Source organism: Erpetoichthys calabaricus, chromosome 2 (genome assembly GCF_900747795.2).
Source record: "Erpetoichthys calabaricus chromosome 2, fErpCal1.3, whole genome shotgun sequence".
Classification (NCBI taxonomy): Eukaryota; Metazoa; Chordata; class Cladistia; order Polypteriformes; family Polypteridae; genus Erpetoichthys; species Erpetoichthys calabaricus.
In genome coordinates this window covers 188,369,443-188,393,480 of record NC_041395.2, presented here as the reverse complement: position 1 = coordinate 188,393,480, position 24,038 = coordinate 188,369,443, and the positions used below count along the sequence as shown (strand labels likewise).

Sequence of the window (24,038 nt, the reverse complement as noted above, 5' to 3'; positions counted from 1 at the left end):
ATTGACCTAAAGCGTCTGCCTGACGGGAGGAGCTCAAACAAAGAATTTCCAGGATGAGTTTTGTCCTTGAGAATGTTTTTGGCCCTTCTCACACAGTGAGTCTTTTATACAACAGTTCGAGTGATGGCAGTTCAGTCCTAATAATGGCCTCTGCTGTTTTTATGACCCGTTGCAGGGCTTCTTTAGCAGCCTTGGTGCAGCTGTTGTATCAGGCCATCATGCAGTTAGTTAAGATGCTCTCTATAGTGCCTCTATAGAAATTAACCAGCAGCTTCTGGGGGAGGTCAGCTCTCCTTAGCTTCCTGAGAAAATAGAAGTGTTGTTGTGCTTTACCTATTATAGCCAAGTTGTTGTCAGCCCAGGACAGGTTCTCTGAGATGGTGACTCCTAGAAACTTAAAGCTGGAAACTCTCTCCACAACATCTGCATTGATTGTTATCGGACTGTGATTGGTCTTTTTAGTGGTCCTAAAGTCCAGAATAACTTCTTTGGTCTTTTTGGTATTTAAGACCAGGTTGCTTGTGTTGCACCATGCTGTCAGATTCTGAATCTCTTCCCTATATGCAGCTTTATTGTTGTCTGTTACAAGCCCAATGACAGTCGTATCATCCACAAATTTAACAATAATGTTTGACTGGTGGATGGGTTGACAGTCATGGGTGAAGAGTGCATAGAGAAGGGGACTTAGCACACATCCTTGCGGCACACCAGTGCTCAGGGTAAGGGTGGAGGATGTGTGTTTGCCCATCCTGACAGACTGGGAGCGGTTGGTGAGAAAATCCAGTAAGCAGTTGCATATGGATGGAGCCTAGTGCATAGAGTTTTTTGATCAGCGGGTTAGGTATGATGGTATTAAATGCAGAGCTGTAGTCAATGAAGAGCACCCTAACATAGGTGTTGGGCTTATCCAGGTGCGAGAGGGCAGCATGTAGAGCCACACAGATGGCGTCCTCAGTTGATCTGTTTGACCGATAGGCAAACTGGTGTTGGTCTAGATCAGCTGGGATGGAGGCTTTGATGTGGGTGATTACCAGTCGTTCAAAGCACTATGCGATGACAGGGGTGAGAGCAACTGGTCGATAGTCATTAAGACAGGTAGTCTGGCAAAGGCAATGAATAAGAGGTGGCACCCAAACAAGTTTAAGATCCCTACCATCCTCCTGGGTAACCTCCAGTCCATAGAGAATAACCTGGACGAACTTCACTGCAACATCAGCTCACAAAGGAAATTGTGCGAATGAAGTGTGTTCTGCTTCACTGAGACCTGACTGAGCCCCAACACCCTGGACAATTTCATTCAACCTCAGGACCTCTCTGTGTGCCTTTTGAACCAGAACATGACAGTCAATGGCAAGACAAATGGAGGTGATTTTTCATCAACAGCTCTTGTTGTGGAAGTAGTCTCCCAGTCCTGTTGGCCAGTCTTGGAATACCAAACAATCAACTGCCAGCCTTTTAACCTGTCAAAAGAGTTTTCCTTAGTGCTACTCACGGTTGTTGACATTCCACCTGAAGCTCTGGCTGTGGCTGCCATTTGTAAACAAGAAAGTCCTCCTCAAGATCTACCAGCATTTCACCTGTCCCAGTAGGAGGCAATCAGACAACCGATAACTACTTTACCACAATTAAAGACACCTTCAAGCCCACACTGCACCCAGACTTTGGCAAGCCTGATCACTTATTGGTGCTTCTATTATCTGCTTACAAACAGGTACTAAAGTTCACTAAGCTGGCTGTAAGGGGAGTATCGTGCTAGACTCCAGAACACCAATCCAAACTGCAACATTGTCTTTTAAGATTCTTCTGAGAATCTGATGAATGTGTTGATTCCATGACAGATAATCGCATGTTCTGTATCTACTTGTGTGTATCTACCTGTACTGTACTCTTTAACCCTAATCAGAAGCCTTAGGAGAACGGTGCTGTTTACCTCTGCCTGAGGGAGCAGACTGCTGCTTTTAAGTCAAAATGACACAGATTACAAAAGCAGATTACAAGATTACAGATTACAAGAACTCCATGTACGAGTGACAGATGGTAATTAAAGCATCAAAGACTCGGTACAGAAGCAGACTGGAAAATGATTTCCACCAACTATGGAATGGTCTACAGGCAATCAAAGACGACTAAACCTCACCAGCTGTACCCATGGACAACCCCACCCCTCACTCACAGATGAGCTAAATAACTTCTTTGCTCATTTTGAGCCACACAGTTTAAGACTTAGTGAGTGTTATGATGTTTTCCGATTCTGCTGGTAAGGAGAGCCATTCTGCATGTGTCAAGAATAATGCAAGTAAAACCTTTAACTCCAGCACTAATTTACTTCACACAAGAAACCACAGACCTATGGAACAAATTACCAAATAGTATACTGGAAAATAGGACTTTGGGAACCATCAGATCTTGACTTGAAGTTTATTGACAAGTTAGGCGAAATAGGATGGATAAGCTTGTCGGGCTGAATGGCCTGTCCTTGTTAATTTTTTTATAATGTTCTAATGTTATTTGATAAATATGTTTTGATAATTTACAAATATCCATTATGGATGTTCAAGTTTATCTTAAGGTATTTAGTGACATTCAGAGTCATAAGTCTCTTAATTTATTGTATTCTGTTTTATTGTGGAAAAGCTTTTGAGAAAACCTCTTCTGAAAACACAAACTCCATTTCAAATGTGCAGATTCTTTTTAAAGTGTATCCACAGTACAATATCTAACCACTGTTGCTACTTTAGTTTCTTACACTTTCCAATCTTTGTGGATATACTGTTCCAAGACTATGGTCCACAACCTAATCTAGGTATATAAAATGCAAAATTGACTGACTGACTCACTATTCAACAACACTATTTGCAATTTAGTTAAAAATCTTAAATGTATCTTAAATATCTGCCAAGAAAGGACATTTCAATATATGAATATTTAAGGTTACCCCCCCCCCCCCCAATAAAAAAACTAAATATCCCAAACTCTCAAAAATGCTTTGACAGCTTTGATTGAAATTTGATACTATGGAAAAAAAACTTAGTTGGCACATGTTTTTTATTTTTCAATATTTATTAATATTATGCTAACTTACATGCTCTTTGCTGTTCTGAGAGTATGCTTTATGCAAATGAAGGATGCAGAACAAGTGATTGACAGACCATGCTGTATCCATAGGATGGACAGATGACTGAAAATGGAGTGATGATCTGGACAGGAAAAAAGAGACATGATCAAATTGTGAAAAGAAAAAAGAAACTTCAGTGAGGGAAGCTCAACGGTTAAAAAGCGCTGTTTTTTGCTGTTGACTACAAGCACTCATAGATTCATACTGTCACTTACCTGAGTTATCTGTTATGCTTTATTGACCTCCAGCCCCTGATCACGGTGCTGAAAAATAATACTCGTTTCCCTGAAGGGAGAAACATTAGTCTTAGATATTGCTTCTTGAATTTCAAATGAAGAGGCCACAGAAATTGTGTTGTGACAGTTGAATCTAGTACTCTGTGCTCCTTGTTGTTATGTTAACAGATCAGCGTTACACATACAATACCAGAGCTTATGTATATGCACTTTAAGCATATGCACTGCTTTGCATATATATTGACATCTGTGGACTTTAAAAGGGGATTATAGGGTTGCCAGATACCTAAGTCGCCAAAGCTGGACACTGAAGGTAGGAAAGGAGGACACACTTAAAGTTCCAGTCGCACAATCTGCTGCTATACCTACTGTATATTGTATTGGAAACTGGGCTGGGGCAGGGGTAGGCAACGTCGGTCCTGGTGAGCCGCAGTATGTGCAGGTTTTTGTTCCAACCCAGTTTCTTAACGAGAACTCAATTATTGCTGATGAAGCACATATTGCTTAAGTGACATTTTGATGTTTCATTTTAGTGGTCTCGCTTGTTAAGGTTCTCCAACCTTAATTGCTTATTTCAATCTTAAACTGCTGCATTCAGTGTTTTAATTGCTCCTTATTAGCAATAAGATGTAAAAGACAAAGCAGCCAGCAGTTCTCCAGCTAGCTTTTTTTTCCAATTACATCTGTGTGTGTTCATCATGCACGGTTTGATTTAATAAGACACTTAATAGAAAAATGTGACAGACTGAAAATGATCTGTTTTAGGCTTCATATCATTTGGATGATATCCTTGGAAAGGAAAAAAATCTACGATATAAGAGCCTTACATTGCACAGACTAACAAGCCATAAAATTAAATAAGGTCTGAGATTGGCAATGATTGGTTTCTAATTAAGCAATTGGGTTGGAATGAAAACCTGTAGCCACTGCAGCTCACCAGGACCGACGTTGCCTACCCCTGGGCTGGGGGATTGCAGGTTGAGTGATTTGTTATGCACTAGATATTTTGCCCCTTCAATTGTTGTTAAATCACCTGCAAAGATTCCTTTGATTGTATCATGTTTGGGTTCCCTCTTAGAGTTTTGACTGTGTTGAAATGTTGTTGCAGAACCATTTATTGCCAGTAAGAAAGCCTCTAAAACAGTCGGTCAACAAAAGTTGTAACTAATGGATCAAATGTCCCTAATAATGCCGAAGAATGATGCTAGAGCATATCCTGGAAGCGATGCGTGTTGATCTCACCCGACTGCCGCAAGAAATAAGCAAGGGTTAACGGCTCATAGTTGGAATTGGCTAAAGAAGTTAGCCCAAGTGAAATCACTGCGTATTGCCACATTGAATATTGGAACACTAACTGGACGAAGTAGTGAACTTGCCGAAACATGTCAGTGCCTCAAAGTCAACATCATGTGCATACAGGGGACCCAATGGAAGGGTCAAAAATCATGGCTACAAGCTTATCTATAGCAGGATGCCTAACAGCAAAGGCATTACTATCATCATTAACTGTGAGCTGAGCAGTCAAGTCATTGTCATTGACACCATGGTCCACCGACTATGAATTTTCTCGGTCTGTGCTCCACAAACCAGCTGCAATAAAGAAGAGAAAGAACTATTTTGGATGAAACTACAAAATCACGTATCTATTTAAGCCCACAAGAACAATTTGTTGTCCTCAGCAGTGATTTAAATGACCACATTTGATGTACGCAGAATGGTTACAGTTGTCGTGTCCATACAGTTGTCAAATGTCATCAGCAACACGTTCCTTAAGAAACATGCCAGCCACTTAATCACCTACATTAGCAGGGATCACAATAGGTAGATTGATTTCATCTTAGTGAAATGATGTGATTTTCCAACCGATGCAGATGTGGTCGCAGATATGAAGGTCATTCCACCTGAGTTCTTCACCTCGCAGCACAAAATGCTTATCGCTGACATGAAGGTTAGGTCGAAGGTTAGCAAATATGCAAGTAAGGACAGTGGCAATGCGAGCCCTGGTAAAATTAAATGGTGGAAGTTGCATAATCAGAAGACAGACTTTGTGAATTGCATCACATTCCCTCCAGTCATTGCTGATTCAATAAATGCCACCTGGAAAAGTTTATGTAGTTCCATTGCCACAGCCGTGAAGGTGACCCTCGGCACCACTAAGCTGGGCAGACGGCTCAACGACAAACAAGTTTAACTCTGGACAGACTTCATCAAGCAGAAAGTTCAAGAGAAGAAAGCGGCATTGAAGAAATGGTTTACGAAAAAGACAAGTGAAAATTGGGAGAAGTTCGCTGCCACAAAAAAGGAGGCCAAGAAGACGGTGGCTTTGGCCAAAGCAGAGCACTACTGAAACCTGTCTGAACAACTGAACACAAAAGATAATCTACCAACTAGCAAAAGCACATGCCAAGGTGGCATGGGATATTGAACAGTACCTGTAAGTGAAAGACATGGACAGCCGACCACTATAGGACAGGTGTAAGATCTTGAAACATTGGCAGCACAATTTCAATGAGATGTCTTTAATGTTGAATTTCCACATCCACCGATTCCCGAAAGTGTCTTACATGCTGGCCCAGTCACCCACATCACAGCTGAAGAGGTCGCCAAAGAATTCCAAAGCACCAGGCCTTGGTGATCTATCAGTGGATTTTTGACAGAGGTGCATGTCACAACGGGCGAATAGCTGGTGATTTTCTTCAGTGCCATAGTTGACTCTGGCTTAGTGCCAACCAACTGGAACACATGCATCGCAGTGCTTGTTTTCAAGAACAAAAGCAACCCTGCGGACTGTTCAAATTACTGCCCCATCTGCCTCCTATTGCACACAATGAAAATCTTTGAGCAGATCCTTGAGAGATGCCTGTGAGAGACATTGTCCAGCTCAACACAAATCAATGTGGTTTCATCAAGGGCTGTAGTACCACCAACACAATCTTTGCTGTGTGAATGCTAATAGAGAGGCACCAGGAGAAACGGAAGCATATAACCTTTCTCAGTCTTGAGAAGGCTTTCGACCAGGTACCATATCATTTGATCTGGTAGATGCTATGGTACCACAGAGTGCCTGAACAGCTCGTCAACTGGGTCCGAATGCTCTACAGGGGTGCCAACAGTCCCAGTGTCAGATGCATGGCCGGCATTTCTGACAGCGTCTCCTTGAAGGTTGAGGTGCAACCATCAAGCAAGACTTGTAACATGACGTTTGATGGGCCCTGCTATATGCCAATGACATCATGCTTGCTGCCACCACCAGAGAAGAACTGGAGCTTCAAGTCCAGGTATGGAGCGACTGCCTTAGTCAATATGGTCTTTGCCTCAACATTAAGAAAGCCATATACCTAGAAACCATCTTAAATGGTCAACATTGAAGGCCTGACAAAGACCAGCAGCTTCAGGTACCTAGGATGCGTTGGAAAGAAGTCACGGGAGTGTTTTGTGACGACTAAAGCATAGATGGCAAAACATGAGCAGAGCGGACATGAAGATGCATACTATGATCCAAAAAGTGGATCCCATACCAGTGGGACACGCTAAGATGAAAAGAATCTAGTTCCTAAACAAAAAGGTGAAAAAGCCATACATTTTACAGGTTTTCATTAATGCCTGCTAGATGGTGGACATAAAGAGAAAAAGGAGAATATGTTTTCCTTTTGCTGGATGTCTGGCAACCCTAACTACAGTTCAATTGATGAAAACAAAATACAGTATTTGACTGAAAAACAAAAATTTTAAACATCTAATACGATAACAATATATACTCAAATTTCATGTTATTCCTACCTATTTCAATTCAAAGGAATATGCTTTCCTGTAAAATTTTGTTTTGCAATGACCATCAACAAAAGTCAAGTGATTATTAAATGAAAGCAGACACAATTTGTAACTTTAAAAATACATAACTTAAGTCATTAAACACGTCATTTAGTTAAAAAGCTCATTAATACAAGCTTTTTACACCGGAGTTACAAGTGCTGTAAATAAGTTTACCTTTATTTAAAAGTGTCAGATAGATGTTCTATCCATCATTTTCTTTTTTTTAGTACCACATACAAAAACACTTGATCATCATCTTGATGATAAAATGGCTCTTGGCCCTTTTATTTCCACATTTTTTTTCATTCTAAAATAATATAAAATTAATTCAGTATTAATTAAAATCTTTCATCCTGGTTGTCCTATTGAGAAAGATTTTATTAAGATTGTCCCTACTTGCTAAAGTTTATAATGGGGTGTCAAACTTCAGACATTTTAGTGATTTATGTGATGAACACCCATGTATACGTTTAATTCATTTCACTAGAAGTTCTCCAGTTTTTCCCCAGTATCCCCAAATACAATGATGTGCACTGACCTTTAGGTGAGTAGTGGCTTTCGAAAATGAAAAAGGACACCATATAAGACAAGATTGGTCACATTTTAATCTTGGACACAAATTATCACATACATTTATTCATGTGTTTTTAATTTCACCGAGTATTTTGTATGTAACTGCTGGGACATACATATTTGTGCACAATTGCTGATTATGTCAGATTATCATAAAAGACATTACATGCTCCCTTCTACACATATACTTTATTTTTCTAATATACCACATCTTAAAAAGACAAAAGATGAAATAAAGGAATTACCATCTGGTTACATGAAATACCAAATGTGCTTTAACAGCAAGGGTTCACATCATAGCACATCACTATAACTTAAATGCTATCTATAAAAGCTTTCGTTTTACACAGAATGATTTTTAACTTAAAGACAGAATGAGCACAATGTTATAAACACCACAGAATCAACACTACCTTCTGTTGCCACACTTACCTTTTACTTCATTGAATTTAGAAGTGCATTATTTCAGAATATTATACACTTATGTTAAGACAAGTCTTTTGTTGACATGAACTTTAGCAAATATGGCCATGTCCAATCTCTGCATGTGTGGGTGTCATTAATATAAACAAAATACGTAAGTAAAAGCAAATCTCATTGACAGCAATATTTTACTTCTTTATTTAATAGATAGTCATGTGAAAAAGTTTGGGAACCCCTCTTAATTCTTTGGATTTTTGTTTCTCATTGGCTGAGCTTTCAAAGTAGCAACTTCCTTTTAATATATGACATGCCTTATGGAAATAGTAGTATTTCAGCAGTGACATTAAGTTTATTGGATTAACAGAAAATATGCATCATAACAAAATTAGACAGGTGCATAAATTTGGGCACCCCAACAGAGATATTACATCAATACTTAGTTGAGCCTCTTTTTGCAAATATAACAGCCTCTAGATGCCTCTATAGCCTTTGATGAGTGTCTAGATTCTGGATGGAGGTATTTTTGACCATTCTTCCATACAAAATCTCTCCAGTTCAGTTCAATTTGATGGCATTGACAGCCTGCTTCAAATCATCCCATAGATTTTCGAGGATATTCAAGTCAGGGGACTGTGACGGCCATTCCAGAACATTGTACTTCTCCCTCTGCATGAATGCCTTTGTAGATTTTGAACTGTGTTTTGGGTCATTGTCTTGTTGGAATATCCAACCCCTGCGTAACTTCAACTTTGTGACTGATGCTTGAACAATATCCTGAAGAATTTGTTGATATTGAGTTGAATTCATCCGACCATCGACTTTAACAAGGGCCCCAGTCCCTGAACTAGCCACACAGCTCCACGGCATGATGGAACCTCCACCAAATTTGACAGTAGGTAGCAGGTGTTTTTCTTGGAATGCAGTGTTGTTCTTCCGCCATGCAAAGCGCTTTTTGTTATAACCAAATAACTCCATTTTTGTCTCATCAGTCCAAAGCACTTTGTTCCAAAATTAATCTGGCATGTCTAAATGAGCATTTGCATACAACAAGCAACTAAGTTTGTGGCGTGAGTGCAGAAAGGGCTTCTTTCTCATCACCTTGCCATACAGATGTTCTTTTTGCAAATTGCGCTGAATTGTAGAACGATGTACAGATACACCATAAGCAGCAAGATTTTCTTGCATGTCTTTGGAGGTAATCTGTGGGTTGTCTGTAACCATTCTCACAATCCTGCGCATATGCCACTCCTGTATTTTTCTTGGCCTGCCAGACCTGCTGGGTTTAACAGCAACTGTGCCTGTGGCTTTCCATTTCCTGATTACATTCCTTACAGTTGAAACTGACAGTTTAAACTTCTGAGATAGCTTTTTGTAGCCTTCCCCTAAACCATGAGACTGAACAATCTTTGTTTTCAGATCTTTTGAGAATTGCTTTGAGGATCTCATGCTGTCACTCTTCAGAGGAGAATCAAAGGGAAGCACAACTTGCAATTGACCACCTTAAATACCTTTTCTCATGATTGGACACACCTGTCTATGAAGTTCAAGGCTTAACGAGCTAATCCAACCAATTTGGTGTTGCAAGTAATCAGTACTGAGCAGTGACATGCATTCAAATCAATAAAATTACAAGGGGACCCACATTTTTGCACAGCCAGTTTTTCACATTTGATTTAATTTCATACAACTAAATACTGTTTCACTAAAAATCTTTGTTCGTGAAACACCTCAGTACTCAGATGTTCCTAGGAAATGAAAGACATACCACTGTTATCTTTATTGTTGAAAGTAGAGTAAATTATTATGCAGGCTGAGAGGGGTTCCCAAACTTTTTCATATGGCTGTAGATACTGATAATACTGCCAATAATGATTAATAATGATACTGCCAATACTGATGCTCTGTGCAAGAAAGGACAGAGCCAACTATACTTCCTTAGAAGGCTGGCGTCCTTCAACATCTGAAATAAGATGCTGCAGATGTTCTATCAGACAGTTGTGGCGAGCGCTTTCTTCTACGCGGTGGTGTGCTGGGGAGGTAGCATTAAGAAGAAAGACGCCTCACACCTGGACAAACTGGTGAGGAAGGCAGGCTTTATTGTTGGCATGTAGCTGAACAGTTTAACATCTGTGGCAGAGCAAAGGGCGCTCAGCAGGCTCCTTTCAATTATGGAGAATCCACTGCATCCACTAAATAGTATCATCTCCAGACAGAAGAGCAGCTTCAGTGACAGACTGCTGTCACTGTCCTGCTCCACTGACAGATTGAGGAGATCATTCCTCCCCCAAACTATGCGACTCTTCAATTCCACCCGGGGGGGTAAACGTTAACATTTAACATTATACAAAGTTATTGTCTGTTTTTCACCTGCATTATTATCAATCTTTAATTTAATATTGTTTATTGTATCAGTATGCTGCTGCTGGAGAATGTGAATTTCCCATTGGCTATCTATCTATCTATCTATCTATCTATCTATCTATCTATCTATCTATCTATCTATCTATCTATCTATCTATCGATCGATCGATCGATCGATCGATCGATCGATCGATAGATAGTTGAACTAGTATGTTAATAATCTTGGGTATCTGATTTTTTTTTATCACTGTTTTTCTACTTCACCCTCATGACATTTCAATGAAACCAATAAAACATTTTGGAATTAAAGCAGCATAAACCGGTTATCTCATTTAGTGCTGGGCAGTATACTGGTTCATACCAAAATCCGTTTTTTATTTTTGTTATGATATGGATTTTTCTTATACCATAACACCGGTTTAAATAGCCTAAACAACGTTCGGAATGTGGCGCAGTTGGAAACTGTTTAAGGAGAGACCTTTTTCACTGCTGCACCTCTAAACACGCATTCAACGGAGTACATGCGTTAGTGGAGGTATTGAATGGTGAAATTAGACAGAGAACATTCAGAAACTGAAGCTGTAGCAGACAATAAAGTTGAACATGATGACACAGAAGAACTTTTGCCGAAAAAAGGAGCCGTGTCTGTTGTCTGGAGATACTTTGGTTTTAAAAGGTCGGATGTGGACCATTATGTTCAAATGTGTGAATACTGTTCCTATACTACTGGATAATACTGCAAGTCAAGTTGTACTTGTTTTATTTTTTTTTCAATACTGTGTAATGTACCTGGGGACTTTATTCTCAACATTTCCACTTTAATCTCGATGCTTATGTCGAGATTAAAGTCGACATGTTGACTTTATTGTCATAATTTGTCATTAAAGTAGAACATTGTAAACTAAACTTCATCTTAAAATGAATATTTAATTTACTAAATTTTCTCAAACCCCGTCAAAAGTTATGTAGAACATTAAATGCTTTGTGTTAAGTGTTCCCAGAGCCATGTTAATCGCTACGTGCATCTTAAACTGACTTCCTCTTGCTCTAAGAAGAGGCGCAGGCAGCGATCAACACACAGAATACATTAATTTCATGATATTCCTGCTCCTTGAACATTTTAGAATGCTAAGATAAACACATGATATCATTTTCATGATGAAATGCACTAAAGCATGTATTAATCATGTGGGGGCACGGTGGGGTGGAGGTTGCACTGTTGCCTCGCAGCAAGGGGCTCCCAGGTGTTCCCTGCCTTGAATTTGCAGGTTTTTCTGTGGGGTTTACTCGGCGTGCTTCAGTTTTTTTCAAAGTCATGTAGGATGTGGGGTTTTGTTCTGCTATATTGACCCTGCTAGTGTATGTATTGCTCGTATTCACCCTGCGATGTGCTGGCACCACGTTCAGGATTTGCTCCTGCCTCGCACACAATGCTTGTTGGGATGTGCGCAACCATTAATGGTTGGCATAATTAAACATGTATAACAAAGATTTTTTTTAAAGTTCTGAACACTCCATGGTCTAAGTTTATAACTAGTTTTAATTTCACAAAGAAAAAGGAAGGATAGGAACTGGGGGTTTGGTACACCAGACAGAGACAGCAAGCATGCAATAAAGAAAGCCCACTCAGAAGAACATCCATTGAATTCTGTTTTTGTGTCTCCGACCACCAGATCACAAACCCAACATTTACACAATATTTAAGTTAAACCTGTGCAATACCCATTCATACATTCAGTTTTTATTTGGAGCCTCGTCACACCTGCCATAAAGTTCTCTACACTGAACGTACACCTGGGGACCCCTTACTGCGAGGGAGCAGCACTACCGCCACACTACCGTGCATATTTAATACCTGCTTTAATGCATTTCATCCTGAAAATGATATCAAGTATTTATCTTAGCATTCTAAATTTTCAGAGAACAGGAATATCATGAAGTGAATGTATTCTGTGCGGCAATAACTGGCTGCGCCTCCTCTTAATGCAGAGGAAGTCAGTTTAAGAAGCATGTAGCGATTAACAACTGGGTCGGGGAACACTTAACACAAAGTATTTAATGTGCTACATTAACTTATGACGGGGTTTGAGAAACTCTAGTAAATTAAACATTGATTTTAGGATGAAGTTTAGTTTATGACATTCTACCTTAATGACAAAATAAACTATGAGAATAAAGTGAAAATGTCAACTTTAATCTCAACATAAACGGCGAGAATAAAGTGGAAATGTCGAGAATAAAGTCAACATGTCAACTTTATTCTTGTTATAAGCGTCGAGATTAAAGTCAACATGTCGACTTTATTCTCGACATATAGTTTTTTTGTTTTTTTTCTTCACCGTGGCCGTAATATGCTTCCGTAGGGCTATACCACAAATAGCATTATAAATGCAAGTTGCAGTTTTATTTTTTATGTATATAGCTTAGATTGAAGCAAGGTCCATATTAATGCAATTGCCTTAATGATGGTTCAGTTGGTAAAGATGTCATCACCAAGTTGCACTTGTTTTATTTTATTTTTAATTAGTGAATTCTGTGTAATACACCTGGGTTTGAAGTAATAGTATTATTACTGGAAGTTGCACTATTTATTTTATTGTTATTATTTATTAAGTTTAAATATTATGCAGTTTAATTATGGTAAAGTTGTTTAAAATGTCACTTTAATGTGTCAGTGAACAGAGATTGTTAACATTAACAGAAAGTATAGTTGGTTTACAAAAAATATTTACTATTTATTCCTTTTCTGAGACATGTGCAGTGCAATACAACTTTTGACAAGCACCTCTGGATATTTTACTAAGTCTAAATGCCTCTTTGGATGGTTGAAAATATGTTGTCAATATTTTAGTTTAAGTTGTTTGCAAAATTTGATCAATAAAAAGGTTCTGTATTTTGACTGCAACTGTCATGCAGTGTGATTCCTTCTCTTCATTAGTGTCATCCCCTTGAAAACTATCACTTTATGGGGCCATACAAGCCTATATTAATACTTGTGTGCACATTAAAATGTCTTTTTGCACAATGTACAATTCTCATTACAGTGGAATATGTTATTCTTAGCCAGTCTACTGCAGTAATTGCAGTGGAAAATGTGGTTAACATCCACTCATGCATGGGAAAAAAATACCGTTGAAAACCGTGAAACCGGTATGATTTTGAAAAATACTGTGATACAGAATTTTGGTCATACCGCCCAGCACTAATCTCATTATAATGGATAGGTGTGCACAATATGAAATGCCTGTTGTCAAGCAAAATGAAAAAAACTACAATATTGTAGTTTTAGTAACAATAACCATTCTGTGTGGACTGTGACATGGTAGATTTCTAGAAAACACAGATAATGAGAGTTGTCAGGATAGTAGCATACTTTGCAAACAGTTCTATATCCTCTGAAATTGCCCTTATTGACAGAATCTACACTCTCATTATGTTCTCTGGCTGCTAATAGCACAATTAATAGTGGGAATTACCACTCTGCATTAATGGAACATGTTTCTATGTGTTGCATTGTTTAAAATATGATCAACTGTTGTTTAAGAATCTCTATTAATCAAGTCACCCAGGGGCCTGTATAGGTCTTAATTTGGCCTTTGTTAACTATTGACAGCCATCTACATTGAGTTGTATTACTCAAGTTAATAAAATAAATGATTGAGTTAATGACACTACAAGATGCTTCATTAAAACAGTGACAGACACTGATTTTGCATGAAGTTTGCATTACGAGACCAACTGTGTAACAATATGAACAATTTATACAGATCTGAACACTTCCCAAATCGATTGATTAATGCAGAAATGACAACTAAACAAAGCAACCAAACTCTTGAAATATGCTGAACCGCACTTTGCTCATTTTATATGTAATTTTATCATGTACTTAGAGTTATCACCTACATATGAGAAATGATCGTATATGTACAAGATAGTTTCACAGACGTATGAGATATTATGTGATATGTATGAGATAACAAGACCCTTTTTTTCACCTTGTGATTCAGAGCTTCCGTATTGAAGTAAGTAAAGTTAAAAAAAAAAAAATAATAGACTGCTATCTTTTACCAGCAGATTCATTCTAATTAGCTGCAAATTTGTCACAGTGAGATGCTTGCATCACTCACCCCGCAAATTCCTATGGAACTCTCAAGTTAAGAACTCCTGACCTAAATGCTTTAAATTTTGGTGTCTTTGTTATACCTTATTAAAGTTCACAAGGTTGCAAAATCAGTCCTTGTCCACATGAAGCTGCCATCACATCCCAGCTTCATCAGCAGGGAAATCCGTTCACAAGACTTGCCCCAACATTAAAACCATCGAGCCAGTCAATCTTACTATACCAGAAATGAAGGACCTATTTTTGCTATTGAACTTCCCAGTCTGATTTTTGGCTTTGATCTACTTTTTTTGTTTCATTTTCAGCCCACAGTCTTGAAAAGTGTCAGTAAAGGATTTCTTCTAATTCCTGTCTCCAGTGATTTAGTTTTACATCCAGCCATACACCACTTACTGCCAACCCTTAGACTCTGAACTAAACTGCTGAGATATGTAAAACAGAATAATTTACAAGTTTAAAAATCTATAGTTTTATAAATTACAGCAACAATATGCTAACCATAATTGAACAATTTAACAGCTGTCTTTCTGTACACAATACAGATCCTCTAAGCTTATACTTCTAGAGGTTCAGATACCAAAACGAAAGTGGTTTAGTCAGTAAATTCACAATATTAGCCATTCAGGTAAATTTAGTATCAACTGTTGGCAGTTTCCTTCAGGAAGTTATTACACATAACATATTTAAAGGATTGCTGACTAATCAGTGTTCACAATTTTGTAAATCATTGACAATTTTATCCATAGAAATCCATTCAAGCCGGTTGGCTCTGTGCTTCAATGGGCATGTCTATCTACAGCAAAAAAAAAAAGTGCCCCAGTGACAGCTATAGCTGTCTATAGACAGCTTATTTCCATATGGTATAATAAACATTAGCCTACCTACCTTCAACAGGGCCATTGCCCATTGTTGTTTGTACTCCACTAATTACAACAGAAAGGTGTCTAATTCCTGACAGGAGAAAAGGAAACTTGGGCCAGTAAGTGGAATGGGGCAGGAGCTTAAAGACACTGTAGCCACCAAATCTGTGCACATCTTTACCTAAAGATGTCTATATTATGTTAATTGTTGATTTCTAATTGTCCTACGTGAATATGGATATTGATGTGTTTGTAAAGGGCCATGCAATGGACATGACTTCTGTCCATGGCTAGTTCTTGCCTTGCAAGTGATGCTGCTGGGATAAGTCCCCTCTGACCATTAATTGGATTCATTGTTTTTGGGAGAGTTATTTTTTATATTTTAATCAAAAAGTAAGAAGTTGTTATTTTAAAAATAAAGCTTTTGCTGCTTTGTATTATCATGGTTTTGGTTTATTGTAGTTCTTTGCAGTTAATTACTATTCATGTGTCATACTACAAATACTGAAAAAGTCTCAATTTCTGTGCCAGTTATAGGATTTTTATTCTATTTTAAAGGGACAGGATAGTCCCATGCATTCCACTGAGGTATCATTCTCCCTCTGGTAGCTATGAAGTATCCCTACTTTCGTCTCTGACTTCTCTCTCTCTCTCTGGATTGTGGTCCATGCCATGCCAATATCTAATATCCTACCTTGTGGGTTAGATGGCAAGATTGTACCTTGGTTACATCTGTCTCATTTGTGTCATTGCCCTTTCTATTGCCTAATTACTGTCCCACCGTTGCCTCTTTCTTGTCTTTTTCTATGACATAAGGAGAGCCTCTTCAGCTGCTAGTGAGGCTCTATTGCATTCTTTTTAGTTCTTCTATAAAAATGTGCCACCCTGGCATTGCCTTTATTCCTGGTTACCTCATCTAAACATCATTTCTTGGAACTTGAAAAACATTGAGAAGTTTTCTGTAGTTATTGTGCATCTTTATTATTATCTGTATCTAACTTATGCCAAAAAGTCACAGACATATCCTTACTGCAGGGAGAGATCCTTCAAGATTTTCGCCAGCTCAGAGAGACAGTGGAGAAGATGGGCCTGTTCGAGACAAATGCTATGTTCTTCATAATGCAACTGGGACATATCATTCTATTTGAGATACTTTCCTGGCTTTTGCTGTATTTTCTGGGAACAGGCTGGATTAATACCCTGATATGTGCAGTCCTGTTGACAACATCTCAGGTAATGCTGGGTTCAGGACTAAATAATTTATGCAGTGTTTTGTGCTAATGTGTGTTGGTATATGTTTTATGACATTTTTGAAATACAAAATGGGAAGGATTGGTTTTTCAGTTTTACAGAAAACCTTTCAAACTGAGAAAGTATCAAACTTTTTTTAAATAAGGCCACCACTCAACTGAAACATTATAATGTACAAAACATAAAGGCAGCAATTCAGATTTCTTGGAACATTTACTGTTTTAAAAGGGCTGTGCCACCTATTGGATATCATTTAAACACAGATTACATGAGGGACTACACAGTAAATTATTTATACTGTGTACATTCAAGACAGGTAACACATAGGTCTACATTCATTTTGGGTTGTCATTCTTCTACTGTTTTCAGGACTGTGGAGATAATTCATATAACAAGGCATATATGCAGTTACATCCTGAATGATAAATTAGTACATAGCAGGATATACCTTTCCTACCATTGTATTTGGAATATCAGTTCAGCACAGTTTACCAACATTCATACACAAACCAACATTTTGTTATCCTATACCTACAGATAAGCCGAAGAGAATTGTTTATCAGGGAAGAATTCCAAACCAATACCAATTGTTTTCTTTTCCCTCTGTGTACTTTCATAATTAGTTCCTGTTCTTCATGCATGCACTGTTCCCAGCATGAAGTATTCTTAAACGAATATTGTAAAACACATCAATCTAGAGACAAGAGTGGAGGAATGAGGCATTCTCACATGTTCTAGCATTGTTCTTTTCTACTTACAGTCTCAGGCTGGTTGGCTACAACATGACTTTGGACATTTGTCTGTGTTTAAAAAGTCCAAGTGGAATCACCTGCTGCACAAATTTGTAATTGGGCATATAAAGGTAAGATTTCTCAGATGATTTCATGTTACTCATGGATAAACCCACACATGCTTTTATGGTTCTGCTTTTGTCATCCAGTTGTATTTTTAATAGATGTGTATAAAATAGCGTTTTCTGAAGACGATATGGTATTTGACTTAATTTTTCAGCCCCACGTTTACAATTATCTTATTTTAAGTCCTTTTTTGCTTACAGGGAGCTTCTGCTAACTGGTGGAATCATCGCCACTTTCAGCATCATGCCAAACCAAACATCTTCAAAAAGGACCCAGATGTGAATATGCTGCATGTGTTTGTATTGGGAAAAACTCAGCCTGTGGAGGTTTGTATAGTTAAATCTGGACATAAGCGCAAAGGACATCTATGTTGGCTGTTCTGGCAGTAAAGAATATCCACTCCCTTATAATGTATTTTTTTGTATAGACCATTCATACAACTTTTATTTCCTTGAAGGCATGTTGCTCTGTGTTGCAAACAGACCAAATACAACCTGAAAGGATGATAGCAAAAGATGAGGCAATTGTAAAATGTATAATAAAATTAAAATACAAATTATGTAATGGGTATCACAAAGTATGTCTTCAAACCAGGAAAACTGTTCTGGGCCACAAAAAATATAGACTTCTAACACCCAATCTTAGAATCTACTTTTGGATAGAAGCTCCACTCTACATGAAACCCAGAAAGTTCATCATTGCATAAAAAAATACACCGATCAGCCACAACATTAAAGTTACTTACAGGTGAAGTGAATAACATTAATTGTCTCATTAAAATGGCACCTGTGAAAGTATTGAATATATTAGACAGCAAGTGAGCAGTAAGTTCTTGAAAGCGATGTGTTGAAAGCAGGAGAAATGGGCAAGTCTAAGAATCTGAGTGACTCTGAGAAGGACCAAATTGTGACGGCTAGACAAATGGGTCAGTGCATCTCCAAAAAGAAAGGTCTTTATGGGGTGTTCCAGAAAGAGCAAAAGCCCCAACAATGCGTACATGGAAGAAGGTGTTCTGGTCTGATGGATCTCATTTTCTTTTAGATCATGTGGAGGTCAAGGGCTGTATGAGTTGTTTACTTGAGAAAGAGATGGCAGTAGGATGCACTATGGGAAAAAGGCAAGCGGCATAGGCAGTGTGATGCACTGGGCAATCTTTTGCTGGGAAACCTTGGGTCCTGAAATTCATGTGGGTGTTACTTTGACATGTACCACTTACCTAAAAATTGTTGCAGAACATGTTCACGGGAAAAGTATTCCTTGATGGAATGTGGCCTCATTTAGCAGAATAATGCACCCTGCCACACTGAAAAAATTGCTTACAAATAGTTTGAGGAATGTGACAAATAGTGTGTTGATGTGGTCTCCAGATTACCTATATCTCAATCCAACCTAGCATCTGTGAGGTATACTGGAAAAAGAAGACAGTACTTAAGTGATGTGCTGCTGACATCTTGGAGCCAGGTACCACAGCACACCGTCAGAGGTCTTTGAAGTCTATGCCTCGCCAGGTTAGAGCTGTTTTGATGGCATGAGGGTGAACTTTACAATATTAGGCAGGTGGTTTTAATGTTGTAGCTGATTGGTGTATAATGTTTATTATAGTTCAAAGGAAAACTTTTTCTCATTCATTTTCTGACTAAGTTTCTTCTCGTTCCCACCTGCTCTTGCAGAGCTTTGAGTACGAAAGTATCTCATGATCACAGCGGAAAGTATATTATTTATATTTATACTGAAGACAAACAGACACATTTCTTGCAGAAGCAGTATCTTTGATTTTCCAGTTATTATTAGATGAAGCATAAAATGAGCTGTCATTTTACAGTTAGGGTTTCAAAGCCATAAATGAAAATGAAAAACTTTATTTAAGGAAAGCAATGTGGAAAAACCGCATTAAATGCATAGATAGATAGATAGATAGATAGATACTTTATTAATCCCAATGGGAAATTCACAAGCTTAGGCTATATTAAAATATAAAAGGCTGCTTAAATTTGCTTAATCTAAAACATAAGAACACCACATTTTTCTGTTTACTGTTAAATGATAAGTTTGCTATTTTAAGTCAGTTATTTTTTCACAATTATGATATATATTAATTTGCCACATTAAATTGCATTCTAAAGTAAATCTTCTTCTTCTTTCGGCTGCTCCCGTTAGGGATTGTCACAGCAGATCATCTTGTTCCATATCTTCCTGTCCTCTACATCTTGCTCTGTCCAACCCATCACCTGCATGTCCTTTCTCACCATATCTATAAACCTTCTCTTAGGCCTTCCTCTTTTCCTCTCGCCTGGCAGCTCTAACTTTAGCATCATTTTTCCAATATACCCAGCATCTCTCCTCTGCACATGTCCAAACCAACGCAATCTCGCCTCTCTGACTTTGTCTCCCAACTGTCCAACCAGAGCTGACCCTCTAATGTACTAATTTCTAATCCTGTCCATCCTCATTGCACCCAATGCAAGTTTTAACATCTTTAACTCTGCCACCTTCAGCTCTGTCTCCTGCTTTCTGGTCAGTGCCACCATTTCCAGCCCATTTAACAAAGCTGGTCTCACTACCATGCTGTAGATCTTCCCTTTCACTCTTGCTGATAACCGTCTGTCACAAATTACTCCTGCCACTCTTTTCCACCCATTCCACCCTGCCTGCACTCTCTTCCACCTCTCTTCCACAATCCCTGTTACTCTGTACTGTTAATCCCAAGTACTCTAATCCCTGCATCCTCACCATTCCTCTCATTCACACACATGTATTCTGTCTTGTTCCTACTGACCTTCATTCATCTACTCTCTAGAACATATCTTCACCTCTTCAGGGTCTCCTCAACCTGCCAACTACTTTCGCTACAGATCACAATGTCATCAGCAAACATCATAGTCCAAGGGGACTCCTGTCTAATCTCGTCTGTCAACCTGTCCATCACCATTGCAAATAAGAAAGGGCTCAGATCCAGTCCCTGATGTAATCCCACCTCCATGTTTAATGCATCCATCACTCCTACCGCAGACTTCACTACTGTCACACTTCCCTCATACATATCTTGTACAACTCTTATATACATCTCTGCCACTCCCGACTTCCTCATACAATACCACAACTCCTCTCGAGGCACCCTGTCATATGCTTTCTCCAGGTCCACAAAGACACAATGCAACTCCTTCTGGCCTTCTCTATACTTCTCCACCAACACCCACAGAGCAAACATCGCATCTGTTGTGCTCTTTCTTGGCAAGTACCCATACTTCTGCTCATTAATCATCACCTCACTTCTTAACCTAGCTTCCACTACTTTTTCCCATAACTTTATGCTGTGACTCATCAATTTTATCTCCCTGTAGTTACTACAGCTCTGCACATCTTAAAAATCGGTACCAGTACACTTCTTCACCACTCCTCGGGCATCCTCTCACTTTCCAAAAATTCCATTAAACAATCTGGTTAAAAACTCTACTTCCACCTCTCCTAAACACCTCCATGCTTCCACAGGTATGTCATTTGCACCAATGGCCTTTCCATTCTTCATCCTCTTCATAGCTGTTCTTACTTCCTCCTTGCTAATCTATTGCACTTCCTGATTCACTATCTCCACATCATCCAAACTTCTCTCTCTCATTCTCTTCATTCATCAGCCTCTCGAAGTACTCTTTCCATCTTCTCAACACACCTTCTTTGCTTGTGAGCATGTTTCCATCTTTGTCCTTTGTGACCCTAACCTGCTGCACATCTTTCCAGCTCGGTCCCTCTGTCTAACCAATTGGTACAGCTCCTTTTCTCCCTCCTTAGTGTCCAACCTCTCATACAACTCATCATACGCCTTTTCTTTAGCCTTCGCCACCTCTCTCTTCACCTTGCGCCTTATCTACTTGTACTCTTGTCTACTTTCTGCATCTCTCTGACTATCCCACTTTTTCTTCGCCATCCTCTTCCTCTGTATACTCTCCTCTACTTCCCCATTCCACCAACAGGTTTCCTTTTCCTCCTTCCTCTCTCCAGATGTCACACCAAGTGCCCTTCTTGCTGTCACCCTTACTACTTCTGCTGTAATTGCCCAGGTATCTGGCAACTATCTTGTCCTGTCTTACCTCCTCCCTAAACTCAACCTTGCAGTGTTCCTTTTTCAACTTCTACCATTTGATCCTTGGATCTACCCTCACTCTCCTCCACTTCTTGATCTCCAACGTCATCCTACAGACCACCATCCTGTGCTGTCTAACTACACTTTCCCATGCTACCACTTTGCAGTCTTTAATGTCCTTCAGATTGACTCTTCTGCACAGGATGTAATCTACCTGTGTGCAACTTCCTGCACTCTTGTACGTCATCCTATGTTCCTCTCTCTTATTAAAATCCATATTCACTACTGCCATGCCTATCCTTTTTTGCAAAATCCACTATCATCTGACCTTCTTCATTCCTCTCCTTGACACCATACCTACCCATCACCTCCTCGTCTCCTCAGTTCTCTTCACCAACATGTCCATTGAAATTCGCTCCAATCACCACTTTCTGTCCTTTGGGTATGCTGCCCATCACTTCATCCAACTCACTCCAGAAATCTTCTTTCTCGTCCATCGCACACCCAACTTGCGGGGCATATGCACACCTCCAATTTCCAGCTTCATAATCATTACTCTCTCTGACACTCTTTTCACTTCCAAAACACTCTTAATATACTGTTCCTTCAGAATAACCTCTACCCATTTCTCCTCCCATCCACACCATGATAGAACAATTTGAATCCACCTCTGATCCACCTGGACATACTCTACTTCCATTTAGTCTCTTGCACGCACAATATATCAACGTTCCTTCTGTCTATCATATTAGCTAACTCTCTCCCCTTACCAGTCTCCTCTTTCCTCGGGGCACATCTCTCTCCTCTTCTTCTCCTTCTTCGGCCAACAGTAGCCCAATTTCTGCCAGCACCCTGTTGGCTAACAGTACTGGTGATGGTGGTTGTTAACCCGGGACTCGACTGATCCGGTATGGAAATCTGTATTGTTGTCCGTATGCTGATCTGGCAAAATTTTACACCGGATGCCCTTACTGGCATTCTAAAGTAAATCACATTTTAAAAAAAATAAGTAGCCTGTTCTTGCATTTTGTTAATGAGTTTATGGATGCCTGAGTCCTATTATGAAAAAAAGTCCTAAAATTTACCAGATATGTCCACTTTGAAGTAGCAAAGGTTTTTGATTTAAGAAAATGTGCCACCCATGTTTCTTAGGTGTGCTTATGACAACAGAAATAAATTGAAAATAATTAATTTTGTTGCAAATTCCTTGTACTATTTTCTCAAGGTAAGGATATGTTTCATATTTGCTCATCTGTTCACATCGTCCATCGTGGGTAGATCTCCCGGTTCGCTAAGCTATGTTCTGCTCATTATCCTATTTTTGAAATTGTGTTTCTTCATGACTTTTAATAGCTGACAGATGAATTCTGAAGTCATATGATTATTTTATCCTAAATGGTGCCTGCTTTTCGCCTATTATATTATCTATTGCCATTTTACATAACCATCAAAGAGAAATTAATGCTGAGTGACAATGCAGTGAAAGAGTTTCATTGTACTTTGTGCAAATAACAAAAAATCAGAATTGAACTGATTACACAGCGCTGCCTTTTTAATAAAATCCTTAATTTTGAAAAAGTTGAGCCACCTGCACATCATACTTTCCATGGCAAGTTATGTGCATGCACAATAAGAAAATCAGGAAATGAAAAAGACAGGGTATGCAATGGAACAGATTGAAGTGCCATAAACCAATTACCTAATTTTTTAACACATGATGGGTTGATTTTGCTGAGAAGATGGTAACAAAATAACTGAGGACAATGTTTTTGACTGAATAAACTCACTGACCCTCATTGATACCAATCAGTCCATTAATACAAGTGGAGAATGTGCAAATTCCATGTAGAATCTGGAACTTTGAAGCAGAAATGACAGCTCTGTGCTACCACTCTGCTTATGCTGAAACATCTTTATTAAACTTACTAAGCGTTTACCTGATTAAAACTAAATGTTTTATTAACATTTGTTCAGTTCTTGTCATTTAAATGAATGCTACGCACAGGCGGAATATTTCTTTTGCTAGACTACTGAAGCATACGTTTGCACTATCAGCCCAACAGCAGCAGGGAGTATCTTAGCAAAATAACAAAATACATTTCAATATAGTGAAAGTATATCAGCTACTTAAGTTTGACTTTTTTGTTATTATTGTCTAGGCGTTTACAGAACATAAACATCATATCACATCTAGGGATCAACATTCAGTAATTTCAATAACAACGCTTAGTGATGACATTCCCAAATGAATCCACTCCCCTGACCTTGAAAGGCCGATGAGCTGCATATTGAAAAATACAGCTGGACTTCTTTTAAAATTGCTGAATCTCATAACTATTTTTTGTTTTTTA

At 38.8% G+C, this 24,038-nt stretch overlaps 1 protein-coding gene across 2 annotated transcripts in view; it reads left to right on the top strand.

The window, feature by feature from the left end:
* LOC114644499 (acyl-CoA 6-desaturase) overlaps window positions 1–24,038 on the top strand; it is a 166,267-nt gene that overhangs the window by 72,073 nt on the left and 70,156 nt on the right. For both annotated transcript variants that reach the window (XM_051922055.1, XM_051922054.1), the window contains exons 4-6: window positions 16,537–16,734; window positions 17,513–17,614; window positions 17,810–17,935. In XM_051922055.1, the coding sequence (XP_051778015.1) occupies window positions 16,537–16,734; window positions 17,513–17,614; window positions 17,810–17,935 (426 nt within the window). The remainder of the gene's footprint in view (window positions 1–16,536; window positions 16,735–17,512; window positions 17,615–17,809; window positions 17,936–24,038) is intronic.